The 17424-nt window shown below is 45.5% G+C and overlaps 7 protein-coding genes across 7 annotated transcripts; 3 read left to right on the top strand and 4 right to left on the bottom strand.

Moving 5' to 3' along the window:
• The first annotated feature begins 300 nt into the window (after positions 1–300).
• On the top strand, positions 301–2466 carry EDB93DRAFT_697052 (uncharacterized protein). Its single transcript, XM_041457132.1, has 15 exons — positions 301–546; positions 604–613; positions 667–686; positions 737–769; positions 829–925; positions 978–1006; positions 1065–1095; positions 1246–1322; positions 1377–1431; positions 1496–1594; positions 1654–1764; positions 1827–1867; positions 1924–1949; positions 2016–2106; positions 2181–2466. The coding sequence occupies exons 1-15, from the start codon at positions 487–489 to the stop codon at positions 2214–2216; spliced, it is 816 nt and encodes a 271-aa protein (XP_041305001.1). The 5' UTR covers positions 301–486; the 3' UTR covers positions 2217–2466.
• A 553-nt stretch (positions 2467–3019) lies between these two features.
• Positions 3020–4150, bottom strand: EDB93DRAFT_1338876 (uncharacterized protein; the record flags this gene model as incomplete). The annotated part of the gene is made up of 5 exons (XM_041455408.1): positions 3950–4150; positions 3706–3895; positions 3493–3518; positions 3377–3442; positions 3020–3172 (listed from the first exon to the last, which is right to left on the bottom strand). The coding sequence occupies exons 1-5, from the start codon at positions 3971–3973 to the stop codon at positions 3020–3022; spliced, it is 459 nt and encodes a 152-aa protein (XP_041305000.1). The 5' UTR covers positions 3974–4150.
• A 986-nt stretch (positions 4151–5136) lies between these two features.
• EDB93DRAFT_1043465 (cytochrome P450) lies at positions 5137–5579 on the bottom strand (the record flags this gene model as incomplete). Its single annotated transcript, XM_041444592.1, has 2 exons — positions 5137–5363; positions 5417–5579. Coding segments are annotated over 2 exons (390 nt in total), but the record flags the coding sequence as incomplete, so codon positions are not given.
• Positions 5580–6681: 1102 nt separating this feature from the next.
• Positions 6682–8366, top strand: EDB93DRAFT_696544 (uncharacterized protein). The gene is made up of 15 exons (XM_041457130.1): positions 6682–6769; positions 6833–6842; positions 6896–6915; positions 6966–6998; positions 7058–7154; positions 7210–7238; positions 7297–7327; positions 7391–7423; positions 7473–7552; positions 7606–7663; positions 7728–7826; positions 7878–7988; positions 8052–8093; positions 8151–8176; positions 8243–8366. Exons 1-14 carry the CDS (start codon positions 6716–6718, stop codon positions 8162–8164), a joined length of 711 nt encoding a protein of 236 aa, XP_041304998.1. The 5' UTR covers positions 6682–6715; the 3' UTR covers positions 8165–8176; positions 8243–8366.
• Positions 8367–9563: 1197 nt separating this feature from the next.
• On the top strand, positions 9564–11078 carry EDB93DRAFT_1163089 (isoprenoid synthase domain-containing protein). The gene is made up of 5 exons (XM_041450097.1): positions 9564–9742; positions 9798–10280; positions 10335–10486; positions 10538–10701; positions 10737–11078. Exons 1-5 carry the CDS (start codon positions 9701–9703, stop codon positions 10811–10813), a joined length of 918 nt encoding a protein of 305 aa, XP_041304997.1. The 5' UTR covers positions 9564–9700; the 3' UTR covers positions 10814–11078.
• On the bottom strand, positions 11037–13220 carry EDB93DRAFT_696502 (uncharacterized protein). Its single transcript, XM_041457129.1, has 16 exons — positions 13099–13220; positions 12918–13028; positions 12857–12866; positions 12791–12810; positions 12708–12740; positions 12557–12653; positions 12467–12495; positions 12372–12402; positions 12276–12308; positions 12147–12223; positions 12037–12091; positions 11874–11972; positions 11708–11818; positions 11614–11654; positions 11530–11555; positions 11037–11463 (listed from the first exon to the last, which is right to left on the bottom strand). Exons 2-16 carry the CDS (start codon positions 12975–12977, stop codon positions 11325–11327), a joined length of 861 nt encoding a protein of 286 aa, XP_041304996.1. The 5' UTR covers positions 12978–13028; positions 13099–13220; the 3' UTR covers positions 11037–11324.
• Positions 13221–14245: 1025 nt separating this feature from the next.
• On the bottom strand, positions 14246–16192 carry EDB93DRAFT_1106071 (uncharacterized protein; the record flags this gene model as incomplete). Its single annotated transcript, XM_041447571.1, has 9 exons — positions 14246–14499; positions 14545–14684; positions 14734–14879; positions 14939–15070; positions 15128–15272; positions 15322–15542; positions 15596–15719; positions 15772–15984; positions 16044–16192. The coding sequence occupies 9 exons, from the start codon at positions 16190–16192 to the stop codon at positions 14246–14248; spliced, it is 1524 nt and encodes a 507-aa protein (XP_041304995.1).
• Between the last annotated feature and the right edge of the window lie 1232 nt (positions 16193–17424).

Genomic DNA, 17424 nt, shown 5'->3' with positions numbered 1-17424 from the left:
TCTGTCGTCATATGATATATCCGTTCATTTAAAGGGTAGTACCAACAAGCTGCAGAAACTACCTCAAAACAGGACCCGAAAAACGACGATGACCAAGTACTAAGTACTAGTACTCGATGGTGGTTGATCTCTCAAATCAGAGATTTGGAAGTTCGTTTAGGTCCCTCCGAGTCTTGGCGCTTTAATGTATTAAACCTTGGGCTTCATAAGCTTCATATATCAAGGGCCGGTACAACGAGTGTGGCACGCGGCGAGTTTCTGAATCAATCAGTTGATCAAACCTATGTAAGTTATATATAATTCTTAGGCGCCCCATGTAGTTTGACCAAAGACTGAACAATGGATGTGCCTCGAAATACAGCGAATTATGATGGTGGAAAACTTCATGACGACCATTGGCACAGCGCCTTGATGGTTCCACAGCTCATTCATAAAAGTTAAGAAGTCGCATGATGTATATGTGAACCCCATTTTTTAACCTCTTAGATGGATTATTCGACCGCCGATACTAGTATCGCAGAAGCGAGGAGCTTGCAGTTCGCTGCAGTATGTCTCCTTTTCAATACGAGGGTGAATCATTATTGACAAGTTATGTACTGTCAGTACATATACAGTGCGTAGTATCTCGATTTCATATTCATATTCTTTGTTGTTAACACAGTTCAGCGTCAATGGTTACATTCTGGGTAGGCTTATTTTGATCTAGTTGCGTCCACTGTCAATCTCGCTTATCCAGACCTATGATTATGCACGTTCACTTCATGAAGAGGTAATGCACTTGTTCCAGGACGCACTTCGCTTTCTATACTCATATTATGCCGTGCAAAGTGGACATTTTTGCTTCGATCGCGCTGGACCAAGATGAAAGGCCTGTATATTGTCACACGATACCTCCCCTTTATCATTCTCGCCATGGATCTATATCGCACGTTCCGCTCCAGTACATCGCCCCAAGATGAACTAACACATGTTTTTAGTGAGCTTCACCCCGAATGACAACGTATACGTATGTAATGCAGTGGAGAGTTAAAGAGGACGAACAACTTATTCCATAACTTCGCCAGAAATGCCGAGTATTCGACCACATTAGCTCAGGTGCGTGCATGGTACGTCTGTCTATGCACAGCCTTGCTGAAGGAAGCGCACTTTCTCTCTTACAGGGTTCGGCATGCTATTGGCCGTTTGCTCCGAGTGTATCCCCCCCTCCTCCCAAACTTATGTGTGTTTCTGATGTGATTCATCCAGGTTTCTTTATCCTGAGAACATATGTGCTCTGGAACAAAAATATAATCTTTCTCGCAGCCATGTTGTCCACCTTTTTCGTGAGTTCCTAATCCACTCACCATACCCAAACCAGTGGTAGATGCATCAGCCAGACTTTTCTCGTAGTATCTTTCAGCATTGCTGTCGACATTAGCGCCACCGTAGCATGTACGCACTCTCACCCTCCCTCTGGTGTTCCACGACCACTGAAACATTCTGTTCATATTCACAGATGCAACTAGCGCGATCCCAGGAATCACGGGGTGTTATTGGAGTTCAACAAGTTACTCACTCTTTATACCGTTTCTTCTCTCTTGCGTGTTCGGACTGGGTGGGTAGCCAGGAGCAAATTTATATGTACAAACACGCGCTGACAGATGTTTTCCCCAGAACTCATGATACTCACGCTCATACGCGCCATACAGAACTGGCGGATAAACTCAAGCCGTCTGTACGTCGTCCTTGTGAACCATAACATATCCTATTATGCATGCGGTTTTCGTGAGTTAACTTGTATGCGTTGTTTTTTCCGTACTCAACCATGATCATTTCCTTTTCTGAAGTGTTCTCGGTAACGAACGTCTTCATATCGCTGCTCCTCAAGGTGCGTGAATCCATTAAATGTCTTTTATGATTGAGCCATTGATGTTTCGCGCCCAGTACTCCTACCACAACATGTTGTATAAGTATGATCTTCCACATTCTGCTGCGTACGCCTACTAATAATCCCCGAAACGCACACGCACATCCAGTTTCCAGTTCATGATCCTTGCGATCCTCGCCACGCGCATGCACCTTCATCTTTGGCGGACGAACATACATCCACATGGCTCTGGCGACGTCGTGAGTATTCCAATGTCCGACATGCCATCCGTACATTCTACGGCGTAACGTCTTATACTGTGGCTTATTCAAAGTCGTTCGTGAAGCGAGGGTTGGACCGTACAATATGATTTGTGGGGGTGGGTTTGGTAGTGTTCGCTACGCGCTTAACGTTAACTTATAGGATGAATCTGTTGTGAGGTGGATGGTCTTCGTTTATTTAACACCTGTAGTTTCCACTGTAAGCAGCGGCAGATTCAGGATCCAGAATTTGAGTGTCCTAGAGCCAGAATCAAGAAGTAAGAGTTGATGACACGGTCCTGCCATGACATCACAACGAGCGAGGTACAGGAGCGTACTCATGTCGACATGGTCAAACGTTCTTGCTTGCATGTATTTATTATTACAAAGGTTATTCAAAACATTCCAAAGAGCAATCGCGTTAGCACGCGTCAACATCTATATATTCCTCTAGCAAGTACATTAGCTAAGTACGAACGATGTAAGTAAAGTTTACTGACCTCAGTGAAACTAGACAGTGCCATTGAGGAAGCTGTACGACGAACGATTAGTCATGTAACCTAAAACAGACAAAGCGAATGTTAGAATGTCCAACCGATTTCTCAGTAGAGTCATATCTATTGGACTCCCGCTCGGATGCCGGACATTTTAACTTCGTGCGGCAAGATCACATCAGATGGATAGCACCATATATCTACATCAGCAACATCAAGACCGGCAAGTTTGTTGTGACCATATAAACGATTAGAATCGGATAAGGTGGATCGCGGTTTGCAGGGATAAAACCAACCGAAATGCTGTATGGTGGCATGAACCTGTGAATGGATGATTAGCGCCGCCTCCTGGAGTACATGCCTGTTGCCCGCGGGACATGAAAAATTCGCCTCCTTTGCCACTTTGCCCCAAAACAACGCTAGTAGACCAGCAAATGAGATGTGGTCAACTTCTTATCTCCATAATTGGTCACCACCCGTAGCAGAGTCAGATTGATCCACCGGAATGCAGTAATGACATATGGAGCTTCCAACCCCGGCGCAAGCCGAGGAACCAGCTCCAACGCGCGAACCTTGAAAGCTAAGGAACCGAATCCAAAGCACAGGTTTCAAAGACACGGGAAGGGGCTTTCGAATTTTGTCTTCTTGCACGACAACATCCAGCTTGTTGGACAGGGACAATGAACATATTCATATTGTGTGGGAACCATCAGAAGGAACCATTAGGAGGCAATGCAGATTCATTTGCATAAATGATCAATTCGGATAACGCTCACCTGAGCAAACAAGGTGATCTGGCCTGGGGATTCGTCATCATGTAGCTGCGGAGGACCAGGACGTCGCTGAACTAAAATAGCAGACAGATGTTTCTCCGATAGTGGGATATACTCACGTCAACCACTACGCCCTCACTCGGATCTTAACCGTCAGAGCTCGCTGTTGTGTTTATCATGGAGCGAAACCCGAAAGGTGGCAGGCTGCAGACAGGGCACCGAAGCTTGCTGGAGTATAGCCTGGGCGCTGTATGGTAGGTGGAGAAGAGAAGCCACGTGCTGCACAACGTCCTTATTCTAACCCTACACTCATCACTTCGGGGTAAGATTACAATTTTGGTGTGAATGTGGTGTATATTGGTGGAGGGACTTGCCTTTGGGAGGTACACGGGAGTAGTGAACTAGCCGCCATAGTTGGGGGAGGCCGCCTTCATGAACGCAGTAGCGTCGGCACATACGCCATGCTGCTGTGTCTTGTGAGTTGGGTATGAAGCCAAATTGAGCTTCTGCGACTTCGAGTTCCTGAAGAAAGATTAAACTAATTTACAAAATGAATAAAAGGGCTGGGACACGCACCCATGTACTACGTTGGACAGGCATAGTGTATCGACTTTCTTGATCTTACCACCCGATACCATCGTCCAGAGGTTGAGCGAGGTTTGACATGAACAAGAGGTATAATTTCCCTTCTTCATACATCGAAGAAGCAATAAAACGACTGAGTCAGGTTTATCGATAAAAGTCAGGAGACATTTCTTGCACAATTGGTTTCAAGCTGTCGACAAACATGGACAATCACGTTGTGCCACGATCCTGAGGTTTCTCGGACTCGGATACACCAAAATACACCGATACCTTGTTGATCGATGCTACTCAAAGTGGGCATTCCCGCTTCTATGGCGGCCCCGGCTATCGCCCTGGAAAAACGTTAAGGCCCTTTCTGTCGTACATGATATACGTTTATCCAAAGAGGTTGAGCCTCCCCCGTATTATAATGATTGAAAGCTATTACTTCAATATGGAACCCCAAAACAAAAACAACGACCACCGAGTAACGGTACTAGCAATCGAGGGCAGTTTAAAATCCCTCAATTAAAGCTCTGGAAGTTCCTCCAAGTGCCTCCAAGGTCTTGGCGTTTCAAGGTAGCAAACTTTGAGCTTCAGAAGCTTCACGAATTACTTCAGCTTGACTAGGATGGGCCAGTACATGGCGGCCAGTCAATGTTTGAGTGTGCCACGAGGCGAGTTTCCGAATCAATCTTTGTGCTTTAGTTGATCAAACCTATGCAACTCAGTATTAGGTGCGTTCTGCGTTTATTACGTAGTTTGACTAAAGACCACAAACTGTAAGTATGTGCCTCAGCATAGAAGATAACTATTATTGAGCTTACACTGCCTCCTTGATGGGCTCGCAGATCATTCATAAGAGCTAAGAAGGCGCATGATGTGTGTATGAATCACATTTTTTGACCTCTGGATGGAGTATTCAGCTGAATATATCGCAGCAGTGAGGAGCCTGCAGTTCAATAAGGTATGTCTTTTTTATCAATATAAGGACGAATCGTAATTGACAAGTCATGTACCGTCAGCACATATACGGTCGGTACTGTCTGAACTTCGTATTTATATTGTTCTAACACAGTTCAGTGTCGATGGCTACATTCTTGGTAGGCTTATTCTCATCTATTCACGTTCGTTGTCAAACCTGCTTATCCAGATCTATGATTATGCATGTTCGCTTCATGAAGAGGTAATACACTTGCGGCACGGGTACCAATGACCTGATGAAAGTTCCTGCGATACAGGCGAAAACGGTCGCCATATGGGAGCAAAGGCAAAGAATCCTTCCAGCCAACAAGTTCTCCGGCCATAGGAATAACAGGACGGTCAGAGTATAAAGTGCTTTTGCTGTCCATCATTTCCATTGCAGTCTTAACAGAGTTCAGCACGATGATGTGCCGACCCTGAACCTCGATGTGGGTAATATCACCTGCAGAACAGACTTTTAAAGATGCATGATTTTGGAAGAAGGGAGGCACTCACCATACTTCTGACCCCACTCAGTAAATGTCAGCCAGGGTTTGGTGCGAGGCATATCTAAAATATTGCCGATGAGAGGCCACCCCCGGGGACCAGGTGGATATGGTGCAAGATTCTTCTTGAGGACGAAGGTCTGCTTTACCAAATAAATTCCAACTGTAGCAACACCGGTAAGGCATAGTAAGTCCAGCCAAGTAACACTGGTGGTTGTCAACATGGTCTACTACTAGCCAAGGATGGCTCGGAGCAACTCAAGAACAGCGGATGTGGAGCGAATGATCAGATGAGCAGGAGACATCTTGTATTTAAATCAGAATGAATCAGCAGGTAACACATTGAAATGAGTGGTTCCCTGAGGCCGTTCAAGTTCCAACTCGCTGCCTGGCAGGACTTACCTTATGTTAAAGTTCTCGGTTCGAACTCTTGCTGAACCGAAATCGGACCATTATCGGACCGAACCGGCTGCAAACTCCGCACTCTCATTTGCACGAGGAGTCCATCTTCATCGTATTTGGTGATACCCTCATTGTATGTTTCTTCATCTTGTTTTTTTTTTCCACAGTTGACTTGACAACTCTGCACCCTGTCCCATCGTCCCTCTCCCCCTCGTCGAAAACCCCACTCTTGGGACATTTAGATGTTTACCGCAACGGTTCGGCGCTCCTTTTTTGGTCTCAAAGCACACTAGCACCGATGACCATCATGGGCGTCGACCAAAATGCTATTACTGTGTTGAAAATACCTCAAAATGGAACACTGAAAAACCAACGCGTTAACGACGACCGAGTAAGTACCAGTACCCGAGGCCCGAGGGTCCTGATTAAATAAGATGGAGCTCTCAAAGTTCTTTCGGGTCCCTCCAGGGTAACTTTGCGTTTCAAGTAACGATAAGGTATCAAACTTTGAGCTCAAAAAGCTTCATAAATCAGGGGTGCAGTGAGTTTCTGAATCAATCCTTGTGCTTCAGTTGATCAAACCTGTGTAAGTATTATGTGATTTGAGTAAAGACCGAATGATGTACGTGATTCGGACTCCGAGGAATAGAGCATGATCATTACTGAAACTACCGTCTCAGGCATCGGAGGTGCAACTCTATCTTTTATCAAGTCGCTTCCCGGCTGGTAGATAATTGTCGCCAGCCTCGATCCAAGCAAGCTAAGTTCAGACCCGAATAATATGATCGGTGTTTGCACTGGCACTGCCGCCTTGACGTGTGCACAGGCAGCACAGCTCATTCATCTTAAGAGCTAAGAAAGCGCACGATGTGTGTGTATGTGTGTGAAACACATTCTTGACCTCTAGATGGAGTATTCGACTGACGATATTGCAGCAGCGAGGAGCTTGCAGTTCACTATGGTCTGTATCCTTGTTGATATGAGGGCTAATCACAATTGACAAGTTGTGTACCATTGACACCAGTATATATACGGTGCGTACTGTCTCAGCCCTGTATCCTTTGTCCTGACACAGTTCAAACTTCAGCGTCCATGACCACATTCTGGGTAGGCTCATTCTCATTCATCTACTTCCGCTGTCGAAATCGCTTATCCAGACCTACGATTATGTATGTTCGCTTCATGAAGAGGTAATATACTTGTTCCATGATACACCTCAGTTTTGATATCCACAATATGCTGTGCACAGTTGACGTTCTTGCTTCGATCGCACTGGACCAAGATGAAAGTTCTGTATATCGTTACGCGATACCTCCCTTTTATCATTCTCGTCACGGGTCTATATCGTGCGTTCCGCTTCAGCACATATCGCCCAATGATGAGTTAACACTTGTTTTTCAGGGAGCTTTGTGCCGAATGAGAACACAGGTGTACGTGATGCGGTGAATAGTCAATGAAAACGAACGACTTATTGCATGCCTTCACCAGAAATGTCGGGTACTGGACAATATTGAATTATGTATGTGCATGGTACATTCATGCATGCACGTCCTCACCGAAAGCTACTACTTTCATCTTACAGATCTTGGCGTAGTATTAGTCATTTGCTCCGAATGTATCTCTCGTTCTTCCATACTATATGTGTTCTGATCCCATTTATTCAGGTTTTTTTCATCTTCAGAACAATATGTGCTCTGGGAAAAAAATAGAATATTGCTCGCAGACCATGCTTTCCACCTTGTTTGTGGTTCCTAAACCATTTACCATACCCAACCTAGTGGTAAATGCATCAGCCAGATTTCTCTCGTAGCATCCTTCGGCATTACCTTCTACCGCTGCCTGCTGCTGCCTGCATGTACATACTCTCACCTTACCTCTTATGTTCCACAGTCACTGAAAATTCCCGTTCGGTTTCACAGATGCGACTAGCGCGGTCCCTGGCATCACAGGATGCTACCGGAAATCGTCCAATTACCGGCTCTTCATACCATTTATTCTCCTTTTCGTGTTCGAACTGGGTGTGTAACACATATATGTACAAACACGCAACTGACAGATGTTCTCCCCAGGACTCCTGATGCTCACACTCATACGTGCCATACACGACTGGCGGACAAACCAAAACCGTCTGTATGCTGTCCTGGTGAACCATAACGTATTCTATTATGCATGCGGTCTTCGTGAGTTAACACTTGTACGCGCCGTTTTTCCCTACTCATCCTCGATCATCATCTTTTCTGAAGTGTTCTCGGTAGCGAATATCATCACATCGCTGGGTCCTTCAGGTGTGTGAATCCATTAAATACCTTTTTTGACCGAACCGTTGACGTTCTGCACCCCAGTACTTCTGTCATAGCGTTTCGTATGAGTATGTACCTTCACATCCTGCTGCGTCTTCCTACTGACGATACCCGAAACGTACACCCACGTATAGTTTTCAGTTCATTATTCTTGCAATCCTCGCCACTCGCATGCACCTCCATCTCTGGCAGACGAACCAACATTCACATGGCTCTACTGGCGCCTTCATGTATATTCCAATGTCAGACACGTCATTCTTAAATGTCGCAGCGTGATGTCTACTATTCTGTGGCTTATTCGGTGACGTTCGTGGAGCGAGGCTTGGCCCATACAAGATGATTGGGATTGGTAGGGGTAGGCTTGGTAGAATTTATTACATGCTTAAATTATAGGATGAGTCGGTTACGGGATGACGGGAGTATTTCGATGTCATTGGTCTATTTAACATCCATATTTTCCACTGTAGCAAGGGCAGCATGGCTGTTTGCTCTGCTTCTATCCGAAAACTTCATGAAGTCAGGCAACGTCTCGAACTCAGTTAGCGAGACAGTTACCACGACGCTCTTGAGGGAGTTGAAGACTGTTTAATATTAGTGGTACTCAATAACTTTTGAAACATCTTAAAACTCGCTTAGACACCCATCTAAACGCTTTGAACTCTCGCTGAGGTTTGAAAACAACCCGCTTGCAAGAGAAACATGCTCAGAGCCATAGGGACGAAGCCGGACCTTCAAAGACTTGTTATTTATCAAAAGCGTGCCATAGCCTATGTACATATAGGGGACAGTCGTACTTGAGAGAGTGCAAAAATAACCACCAAACTTATCAGCGGGACGTATTGCGCTACAGCGTGTTACAGGGTGCTACAAAGTGCTACAAAGCACTCTGTAGCAAATTATGTTTCCCTGATTTGGAGTTGAACTTCACTGAGGTTGTCTACTTTGCACGACTCAATTAGCTACCCTAACTAAATTGGTGGTACTACGCTCGGGAGTGCTACTATGCATGATATATATGCTCCTGGAGTCGAGCAAACCGTGTATTTTGATACTCACTGACGGATGTGGTGTGCATGGTTGATTCTGGGTTACAAATCAGCAAACCGAGGTTAACGTTGAACCGAGGTCATGGGTTTCCACGGTGGCCGCTAGAGTGCCAATATTTTTTATAACTTAAGCTAATCTACAAGATTGAAAATGATACTAGGCAACTTCGCTACCAACAACTCGAAGTCTCGAACGTTCTATCTGGAATTATGGAACCATTGCGGCGCGCGGGCTTCATCCGTTTCCAGACAGATTGATGGCCATGTGCTGTCAGAAGACACCTGGGGGAACAATCAAACATTATAACTGACATGATCATCCGTGATCATAGTCAGCAGGTCAGCAAAGCATTAACTCGTATCAGAGGTTATGTGTTGCCATACTATGACGAATGATTTGTGGCCCACTCTGAACTGACGTGTTTCAGAAACGAGTCATAAATAATCCGTCATAAATACCAGGACGTATAAGTATCAAGTATACGAGACACATTTCAATCATTCTCTCACTAAATCATCTCCTACCAGTGTCTGCGAGCTTCTCACATGTCAACTGACGCACTCTCCAAATCCACTCTCGATGATGGTGTCCGTATATTCCTTCTGTCACGTTGTTATGCCCTGAATATTCTCTAAAATATAGGTTATAGCAAGCATTCGTCAGAACATTGCCAATTTTCTTCGGCGTTGCGGTTTGCAGTATATAGACGTCGCAGTCAACGAAGCATACCACTCTGAATGCTGCCAGGAGGCTATCAACCGTGGCTTTCCGATGGACGGGAAATATTCCATCCGCGAATACATGGAGATCGGTGTGGCCATGTCATCTAACGCTTACGCGCACCTTCCTGACAACGCGGCCAAAATGTGGATGTGCCTCTTCACTGCTGTCGCCACCCGCGTCGATGACGTGATGGTCAGGGGAGAGGACATGGCGGATATGTACCATTTCAATGAGCGGTTTGTGAACTGCAGACCACAGGGTGATCCTATCCTAAATGCGCTCGATGTGATCTTGCGTGAGATCACTCGCTTTCATTCCCCGCTGGTGTCGGATCTTATCACTGCGTCCACAATCAACTTTATGTCCGCTAACTGCCTTGATGATGTGACTAAAGACATGCAGGTATGGTGTATATCTAAATAATATTGAATATCATAATTTTACCCCTATTATTAGATCTTGCCCAAGACTCCCTTGTACCCAGAGTATTCTAGGCTCCTAGGAGGCTTGACAGATGGATATGTGTTATTCATGTTCCCTTCCACGCTCCCAATTCAGGAATACATTCAATGTATGCCGGATCTAAGGACTGTCGTGAATCACACAAAGTAAGCACATCAATGACTTCCTGTTAGGCTTCCTAACCTGTTGTCATTCAGTGATATACTATCTTACTACAAGGAGGAGATCGGCGGTGACACCGCAAACTACTTGTCGCTCATGGCAGCCTCTCGTGCTTGCACTAAACAGGATGCTCTGCATGACTTAATCGAGAAAACTGTGCAAGCGCATCACAATATCCTCGACTGTCTCAGACCTTATAGTGAGGCTTATGACGCCTATGTCTGTTTTTTGAAGGGTATGTCAAATTTCATATTGCCTTAAAAAGGTACAAGATGAAGGAGATCATGGCCGAGATGTCCTCCCCTTCTTAGTGTGATTCGTTCCGACTTTCTAGAATGTTCTTCATCATATCTTGACTTAGTAGCCACTTGCACAGCACCTGTTAGCAGAGCGTTACTTGACTCATTTCTTGTAATAAGAGGCGGTAGAGGCTTACCATGCCAGGTGCATCAAGCGCACCCGAAGTTCCATTACGGACCTGTTTCGTACCTTTTCTCCGTCGTGCTGTCTCTTGTCGATGTTTTCTCTGTACAATTCTATATGATATGTTCAAAGGCAGTATGATATTGATCGAAGAAATATGACAGAGTGAACTAAGCAACCAGTACGATACGAGGCCATCGATGTATGAAGGAAAAAGATAGTAGTTGCTAAGTAGCTCACACTGAAAACTCAACGCCCAGGATGTTGAAAAACACCAAAAGCTTCTCCTGCCGCAAAAATAGTCCTATAAGTTAAGCGTCTGGCGAGCTCTACCAAGCCCACCAATCATCTCGTACAATATACACCTCGCTCGACAAACGATGTCGAGTAAGTAATGTGTCATGCCGTACACTCTACAGGTGACATGTCAGACATAGGAATTTGCATGAGTGCATCAGAGCCGCGTGTTTGATGCTTCATCTGCCAGAGATGGCGGTGCATACGCGTGGCGAGGATCGCGAGGACAATGAACTGGAAACTGTACGTGAATGTGCGTTTGAGGCATCGTCAATAAAATGTCATGAGAGGTTGTGGAGGTACATACTCATGCAATATAGCGTGGTAGGAGTACTGGGTGTGCAAAACATGAACGACTCAAACATCAAAGGCATTATGGAGATATACGCACATGGAGGAGCAGTGACGTGAATATGTTCGCCACAGAGAACACTTGAGGAAAGAGAATGAGCATGGAATAACGGCGCGTGCAAGTATTAACTCACAAAGACCACATGTATAATAAAATATGTTATGGTTCACCAGGACAGTGTACAGACGGTTTCTGTTCTGCTGCCAGCTCTGTATGGCACGTATGAGTGTGAGAGTCATGAGTCCTGGGGAGTATCTGTCAGCGTGTGTTTGTCTATATGTATACTCGTGATCACCCACCCAATTCGAATGCGCACAATAAAAGAAATGGTATGAAGAGCTGGAGACTAGTCGAGCTCTGGTAGCACCCTGCGATACCGGGGATCGCACTGATTGCATCTGCAAAAGTGGAGATAATTGTTGAATGGTAGTGGAATGCCAGGGGATAAGTAAGAACGCGTACATGTTGCGGGAGCAGTAGTAGCGAAGGTAACGCCGATAGATGCCCCGACAAAAGTCTTGTTTGATGCATTAATAGCTAGCTTGGGTGTTGCTAGTGAAATTTGGACTCACGAAAGCGGTTACAAGAATGGCTGCGAACAAGATTCTATTGTTGCTCCAGAGCGCGCATGTTCTTAGAATGAAAAAGCCTGGATGAATCTGATCAGGAACATACATATCGTAGTGAGGAGGGAGGGATACATTCGGAGCAAACAGCTAATAGCATGCTGAACCCTGTGAGAGAAATTGGACTGCCCTCAACGAGACAGCGCATAGATGGATATGCCATGCACGTACCTGAGCAAATATTGTCCAACACCCGGCATTTCTGGCAAAGTCAAGCAGTAAGCAACAATCATCCCACATAAAGTCTCGATTGTATGTTCACATACACCTGGGGTTTCATTTGGGATAAAACTCACTGCATGACGACATGTTAGTTAGTTCATTTGGCGGGCGATGTACGCTGGAACTGAACGTACAATATAAATTTGTTGCGAGAAGGAGAAAGGGGACATATCGCGTGACGATATAAAGGCCTTTCGCCTTGGTCCAGTGCGACAAAAGCAGGAATCTCCACTTCAAATCAAAGCAACATGAGATCCGGGGCATATCACGGAACCGGTGCATTACCTCTTCGTGAAGCGAACAAGCATAATCGTAGGTCTGGATATGCTAGGTTAACAGTCGAAGAGAACTCATCAGGACACACCCACCCAGAAAGTAGTTAGAGAAACTGAGCTGCGTTAAGACGATAAAGATCGAGTTCAGACAGTACGCACTGTAAATGTACTGATGCGCACATGAATTATTCGTCTTCTTATCGACAAGAAAGAAACGCACCTGGAAGAACAGCAAACTCATCGCTGCCGCGATATCATCAGCTGAATAGTCTGTCGACATTCCGGGTCGTTCAAGAGGTGATTGTTAACTTGGGTTTACGCCCCCTTCTGACTCGGAACTCTTATAAGAACGCATATATGCTATACAGTTAGGTAACACAGAGTTTTATTTGGGAACTCACATGTCACCGCGCTTGCTGTACTTGTCCACGTTCAACTTGAAGCTGGAGGGATTTGGTGGATTTCAAAGCTCTAATCTGTGAGACTAAACTTCTCCACGTAGGTCGCCCTAGTACTTATTGGGTTCTCGTTAGCTTTTTTTGAGGGAGAGTGCCAATCATTCTGCTCAACGTTCGTGAATGAACGGATATCTCATGTGACGGCAGCCATCAATGATTGACGCTGAGCTGTCAAGTAGACTCGAGTTATAAGATGCGGCGCAGACAGTACGCACTGGCCCATCTGACAGTTACACGAGTTCAATGACCACCCATAAATTGCAATGAGCGAATTCCGAAGCGTTGTGCTGCCTCAAGTCAGTAGATACGGAGTCCTGAGTTTTCTTTGGTCATAGACGACTCACAGCCTCATATGAGACGTTCAAGTGATGCGATCAAAAAACGTTTCCCAAACTCCGGCAAACACCTTAGTGTGATGTGTTTGTTTGGCAGAATCCCGATTGATAGTGAGCACAGCGTGAGAAACATTGACGGACACAGAAACCCATCACAAAAATTGCTCATACTAGACCTAACAATATATAGGTATATATATGGTGTCGACACTGTCAGCAATATCAGGGTTAGGGTTTAGTATGTCTGAGCAGACTTGGAACCTGAAATTTCCAATGGACGTAGCGTGTACGACGTGTTCTAGGCAAATAGATTATTATCTCAATTAGATTATTATCTCAATTAGATTATTATCTCAATTAGATTATTATCTCAATTAGATTATTATCTCAATTAGATTATTCAGACATTGTGAATCACACAGAGATATTCAGTTAAAGTCAAATATTAATTGTCATCATGATAGTACAAAGTATTGTAAGGCGCTGCAATGTAAAGAACCTGCTGCACTAGCAGGGTGTCACTGAATGAGAGAAAACATGCAAAGCAATGTCAGAAGTAACGAGAACACAACATCAAAAATCCCAGCGCGAGAATGAGGCAAAGTCCAATTTGAAAAAGATTCGAGAAGCGCCGGTCGCCAAGTCCAGAGCAATGGGGCTTCTTCCTTGATGAGAAGGAAGCGTAATAGAGCCTGGAGCGAGTAATTAGATGAAAATTCTGATGAATCGATCGCAAATATTGTAAACATACCGATCTATTTCCTGCATGCCACACGTTTGGGACGACCTGGTGCTTTCTTCTTGCCCTTTCTGATGGTACTGATGTCATCGCCATCGGACAGAGCTTCGTTTGGCGTCAGTTCACTGGGCGCAGGCGACTTTGATGGGCCGGGGGCATTTGCCAATTGGGGCCTGGGAGATCGATTGATCGACATTGAAGGAGGTTCCGGATCCGGGGTGACAGAACTTTGAGGTGGTGTAGGGATGGTAGGTCCGGGCGTTTTGGGTGCTGCCGCAGGTCGAGGTTCGGGTGCCGCAGGTCATTTGGCTGCACTTGCGCGAGCGGCCATCTGCGCTCGCATCTTGGCCAGACCATTGACCGGAGCCAAGGAAGATCCAGCCATGTCGCCTGGTCCGTTGTCGTCGGTTATGGCCATTCCACCTTCGCGTCCGTTTTCGTTCTTGAACAATGCCCTTAAGGCAAAAGTAATTAGTTAGGTAAAATGTGAAAAAAAAAACATACCTGTTCCACCATTTGAGAAGTCCCTCCGCCCAATCTCTGTCCTCGCACTCGCGAATGAAGTCGATGATATTGTAGTAGAAGGCTCGGTTATTGAACTCGCCGTCTGCCTCGGACCATTTGTTCTTGTTGCTGATGGCGAAGCGTGCCTAGTACATTAAACCAATAATTCAGATATATTAAGTATGTGAATGAAAAGAAAAGTCACCTGAACGCAAGCATATGCTATATGCTCCGCTTCGACGGTAGTCATATCATGCAGGGACGCGTTGCATGAACGCGTAGCGCGCGAGTCGTCGCCTAATGCAGTAGATGGACCTGTAAAAATATGACACATTATCTAGTGATTCAGAATGTTAGTGAGATAAAAAAAAAATGTCATCAACTAAACACTTACGCACTCGAGGAAATAGCCCTGGAACAGGCCCTCGTGCATGGCATCCTCGTTGTAGTTGCTGGCAGGTGGATTGCCGGCCCACAGAAACACCGGGAAATCGATCGCAGTCATGCGAATCCGTCCTATCTCCATCCACTTTCGAGCCCTAAGACACAGAACATCAGTGACAAACCTAGAACTAATAGAGTACTTACTGTGCAGGATCTTTATTGAAGTCTTTAAGTGCCGATATAGGACAAAGGAAGGAAGCCAGCACAGGGTGGTTGATGCCCATATGTGCCCTTGACAGTGAGCCGCCATTGTAGATAGTCGGCTTTAAAGCCTCTTTCAACGGTTCAGGGGCCGCATAGTGCCCAATTTGAACCTTCAAGCGAGTTGCGTCATCTGAACGTGTCCCACTGATGATAGCATTCATCTAAATAGTATATCAGTACACAGTATATGCGCATATAGGTAGCATATACTCACCTTTCGCGTGATATGACCGAGTTCCTGAGACTTGACACGATCAGTGATGAGTGATCCGAGTCCCGGAGCCAATTGAAGCAACTGTTGATAGCTGTGCTCGTACCGATCGATGGTATTAGTTGAACTAAAAAAGGCAGATCTGAGTGTAGGCTCAAAACACCAAAAGTGGGACTTACAGTTTCGAAAGTCTTTTCTTCCGGGACTCACGCTTGGCCTCGGACTCTTCAAGTTCTCCATTCTCCGCGGCTTGCTCTTGCTGCAGGAGAGCACCTACCCTTAAGAGTTTCTCCATATTGCAAAACAAATCGACACAACGTGCCATTGCACGTGCTGCCGCAAGAAACTCTTCCGGAACTTCGAGATTTGAGTCGTTGTTCACCTTGGCTTTCCTGTTCAATATCAGTAATCTATAGTATCTCGGTGTAATGAATTTGAATATGGAACTTACTTTGCCTTCTGATCGCCTTTGCTCGAGTGCCCACGTTGTTTGGAAGACTTCTTGGGGCGAACATATGTGCGCTCCATCGATGAGATCGATGAATCACTGCTGCTACCACTATCTGAAGAATAGGGGGATCTGGAGTGTTTGTGCGGCATAGTTGCAATGTGGTGATAATAGTGGAAGATAGAGTTGCAGTGATCAACATATGGGGATTGCAATCTCAGATAATCAAGCACGTGACTTAATTCCCACTGTTTTACCGCTCAGTCGAACTTCGAACATTTTGGATCATCTTCTTCAAGTTCATCATATCCGGTTGATGATCATGATCATGCACTGCCTTCCTCGTGTTCATACTGTGCTCGAGTCTGCATCCCATGGACGACCTCACTTGCCTCGGTTGTTTGAAGGCTTTCACCACTCAGAAAAGCCTGTCATTCTCAGGCTAGCGGCATCCAAAGCACGCTGGAGTTCAGGGCTGGGCGTCACATCAAAGGTACGGAAGTCCTAATTACTATCTCGTTTGTTTTCAGATGTTGTTCTGATATATAGACCCCACTTGCAGGTGACCTGTACCATCTGGGGATCCACCCTACCTGCGGATTGGGTGCAGGTGCACGGTGATAGCTTTGTAGGCAGGGAGTTAGACTGATTCACTGATTCCTTCAATTCACAGGTTGTAATAGGTGCGTCTATTGAATCTTTTTCCTGTTGTTCTAGCTGACATCAAACCGGCAGTGATAGCTCAACACACAATCCGACATTGCAGGGAAGGAGTTGGACATTTCGGAGAAGAGTTGCAGTATCTTAGATCTACTTATTCCTGCTAAGTCCTTGAGTTTCTTATGACATATGTTGACTATATGCTATAATATAAATCCTCGTGTTCATACTGTGCTCGAGTCTGCATCCCATGGACGACCTCACCTGCCTCGGCTGTTCAAAGGCCTTCACGACTCAGAAAAGCCTCAGCAACCATGAGGCTCGGTGTGATGCCAGCAAAAACCTTGATGCTGACGTCTATAAACAGCAGCGCCGCCTGGAAAAGCAAAGACGTCAGAAGAACAAGAGGAAACGTGCTCATGGTGAGTCTGCCTCACCAAAAGGCAGCAATGCAAGTCGTGGTCCTCGTAGGTCGTCTCCAAGTCTAGCTGAACAGATGGATGTCGACGTCATTGACAATGATCGATGGTTTGATGTGCACGAGGTATGTCATATGAAATTTATGATCGATTGGACTAATATTACTCTACAAGGATGAAAATATTGCAGGACCTTCTAACACCGTCATTCCAGAACCGGAGCTCCCAATCTCACCTATCCCTGATGCACCTGCCATTACCTCTGCCCGTTCTGGCCGACAAATCCGCATGCCTGCTCGTCATGC

The sequence above is a fragment of the Suillus bovinus genome, assembly GCF_016758785.1.
Source record: "Suillus bovinus strain UH-Sbo-P2 chromosome Unknown EDB93scaffold_53, whole genome shotgun sequence".
In the NCBI taxonomy this organism is placed as follows: domain Eukaryota; kingdom Fungi; phylum Basidiomycota; class Agaricomycetes; order Boletales; family Suillaceae; genus Suillus; species Suillus bovinus.
This window is presented reverse-complemented; position numbering and strand designations above follow the sequence as displayed.

Bases quoted from the DNA above. Each gene is read 5' to 3' on its own strand.
- EDB93DRAFT_696502 (XM_041457129.1), bottom strand. From the start codon at position 12,977: ATGTCGACAGACTATTCAGCTGATGATATCGCGGCAGCGATGAGTTTG. The intron at 12,309-12,371 runs GTACGTGCATGG...TTTCTCTCACAG, and splicing joins GTTGGACAATATTTGCTCAG to GGTTCAGCATGCTATTAGCT. The intron at 11,973-12,036 runs GTACGCGTTCTT...CCACTTTTGCAG, and splicing joins TACTACTGCTCCCGCAACAT to ATGCAATCAGTGCGATCCCC.
- EDB93DRAFT_697052 (XM_041457132.1), top strand. From the start codon at position 487: ATGGATTATTCGACCGCCGATACTAGTATCGCAGAAGCGAGGAGCTTG. The intron at 687-736 runs GTAGGCTTATTT...TCGCTTATCCAG, and splicing joins CGTCAATGGTTACATTCTGG to ACCTATGATTATGCACGTTC. The intron at 1,868-1,923 runs GTGCGTGAATCC...TTTCGCGCCCAG, and splicing joins TCATATCGCTGCTCCTCAAG to TACTCCTACCACAACATGTT.
- EDB93DRAFT_1163089 (XM_041450097.1), top strand. From the start codon at position 9,701: ATGTCAACTGACGCACTCTCCAAATCCACTCTCGATGATGGT. The intron at 9,743-9,797 runs GTCCGTATATTC...TCTAAAATATAG, and splicing joins AATCCACTCTCGATGATGGT to GTTATAGCAAGCATTCGTCA. The intron at 10,487-10,537 runs GTAAGCACATCA...GTTGTCATTCAG, and splicing joins ACTGTCGTGAATCACACAAA to TGATATACTATCTTACTACA.
- EDB93DRAFT_696544 (XM_041457130.1), top strand. From the start codon at position 6,716: ATGGAGTATTCGACTGACGATATTGCAGCAGCGAGGAGCTTGCAGTTC. The intron at 6,916-6,965 runs GTAGGCTCATTC...TCGCTTATCCAG, and splicing joins CGTCCATGACCACATTCTGG to ACCTACGATTATGTATGTTC. The intron at 7,664-7,727 runs GTACATACTCTC...TCGGTTTCACAG, and splicing joins CTGCCTGCTGCTGCCTGCAT to ATGCGACTAGCGCGGTCCCT.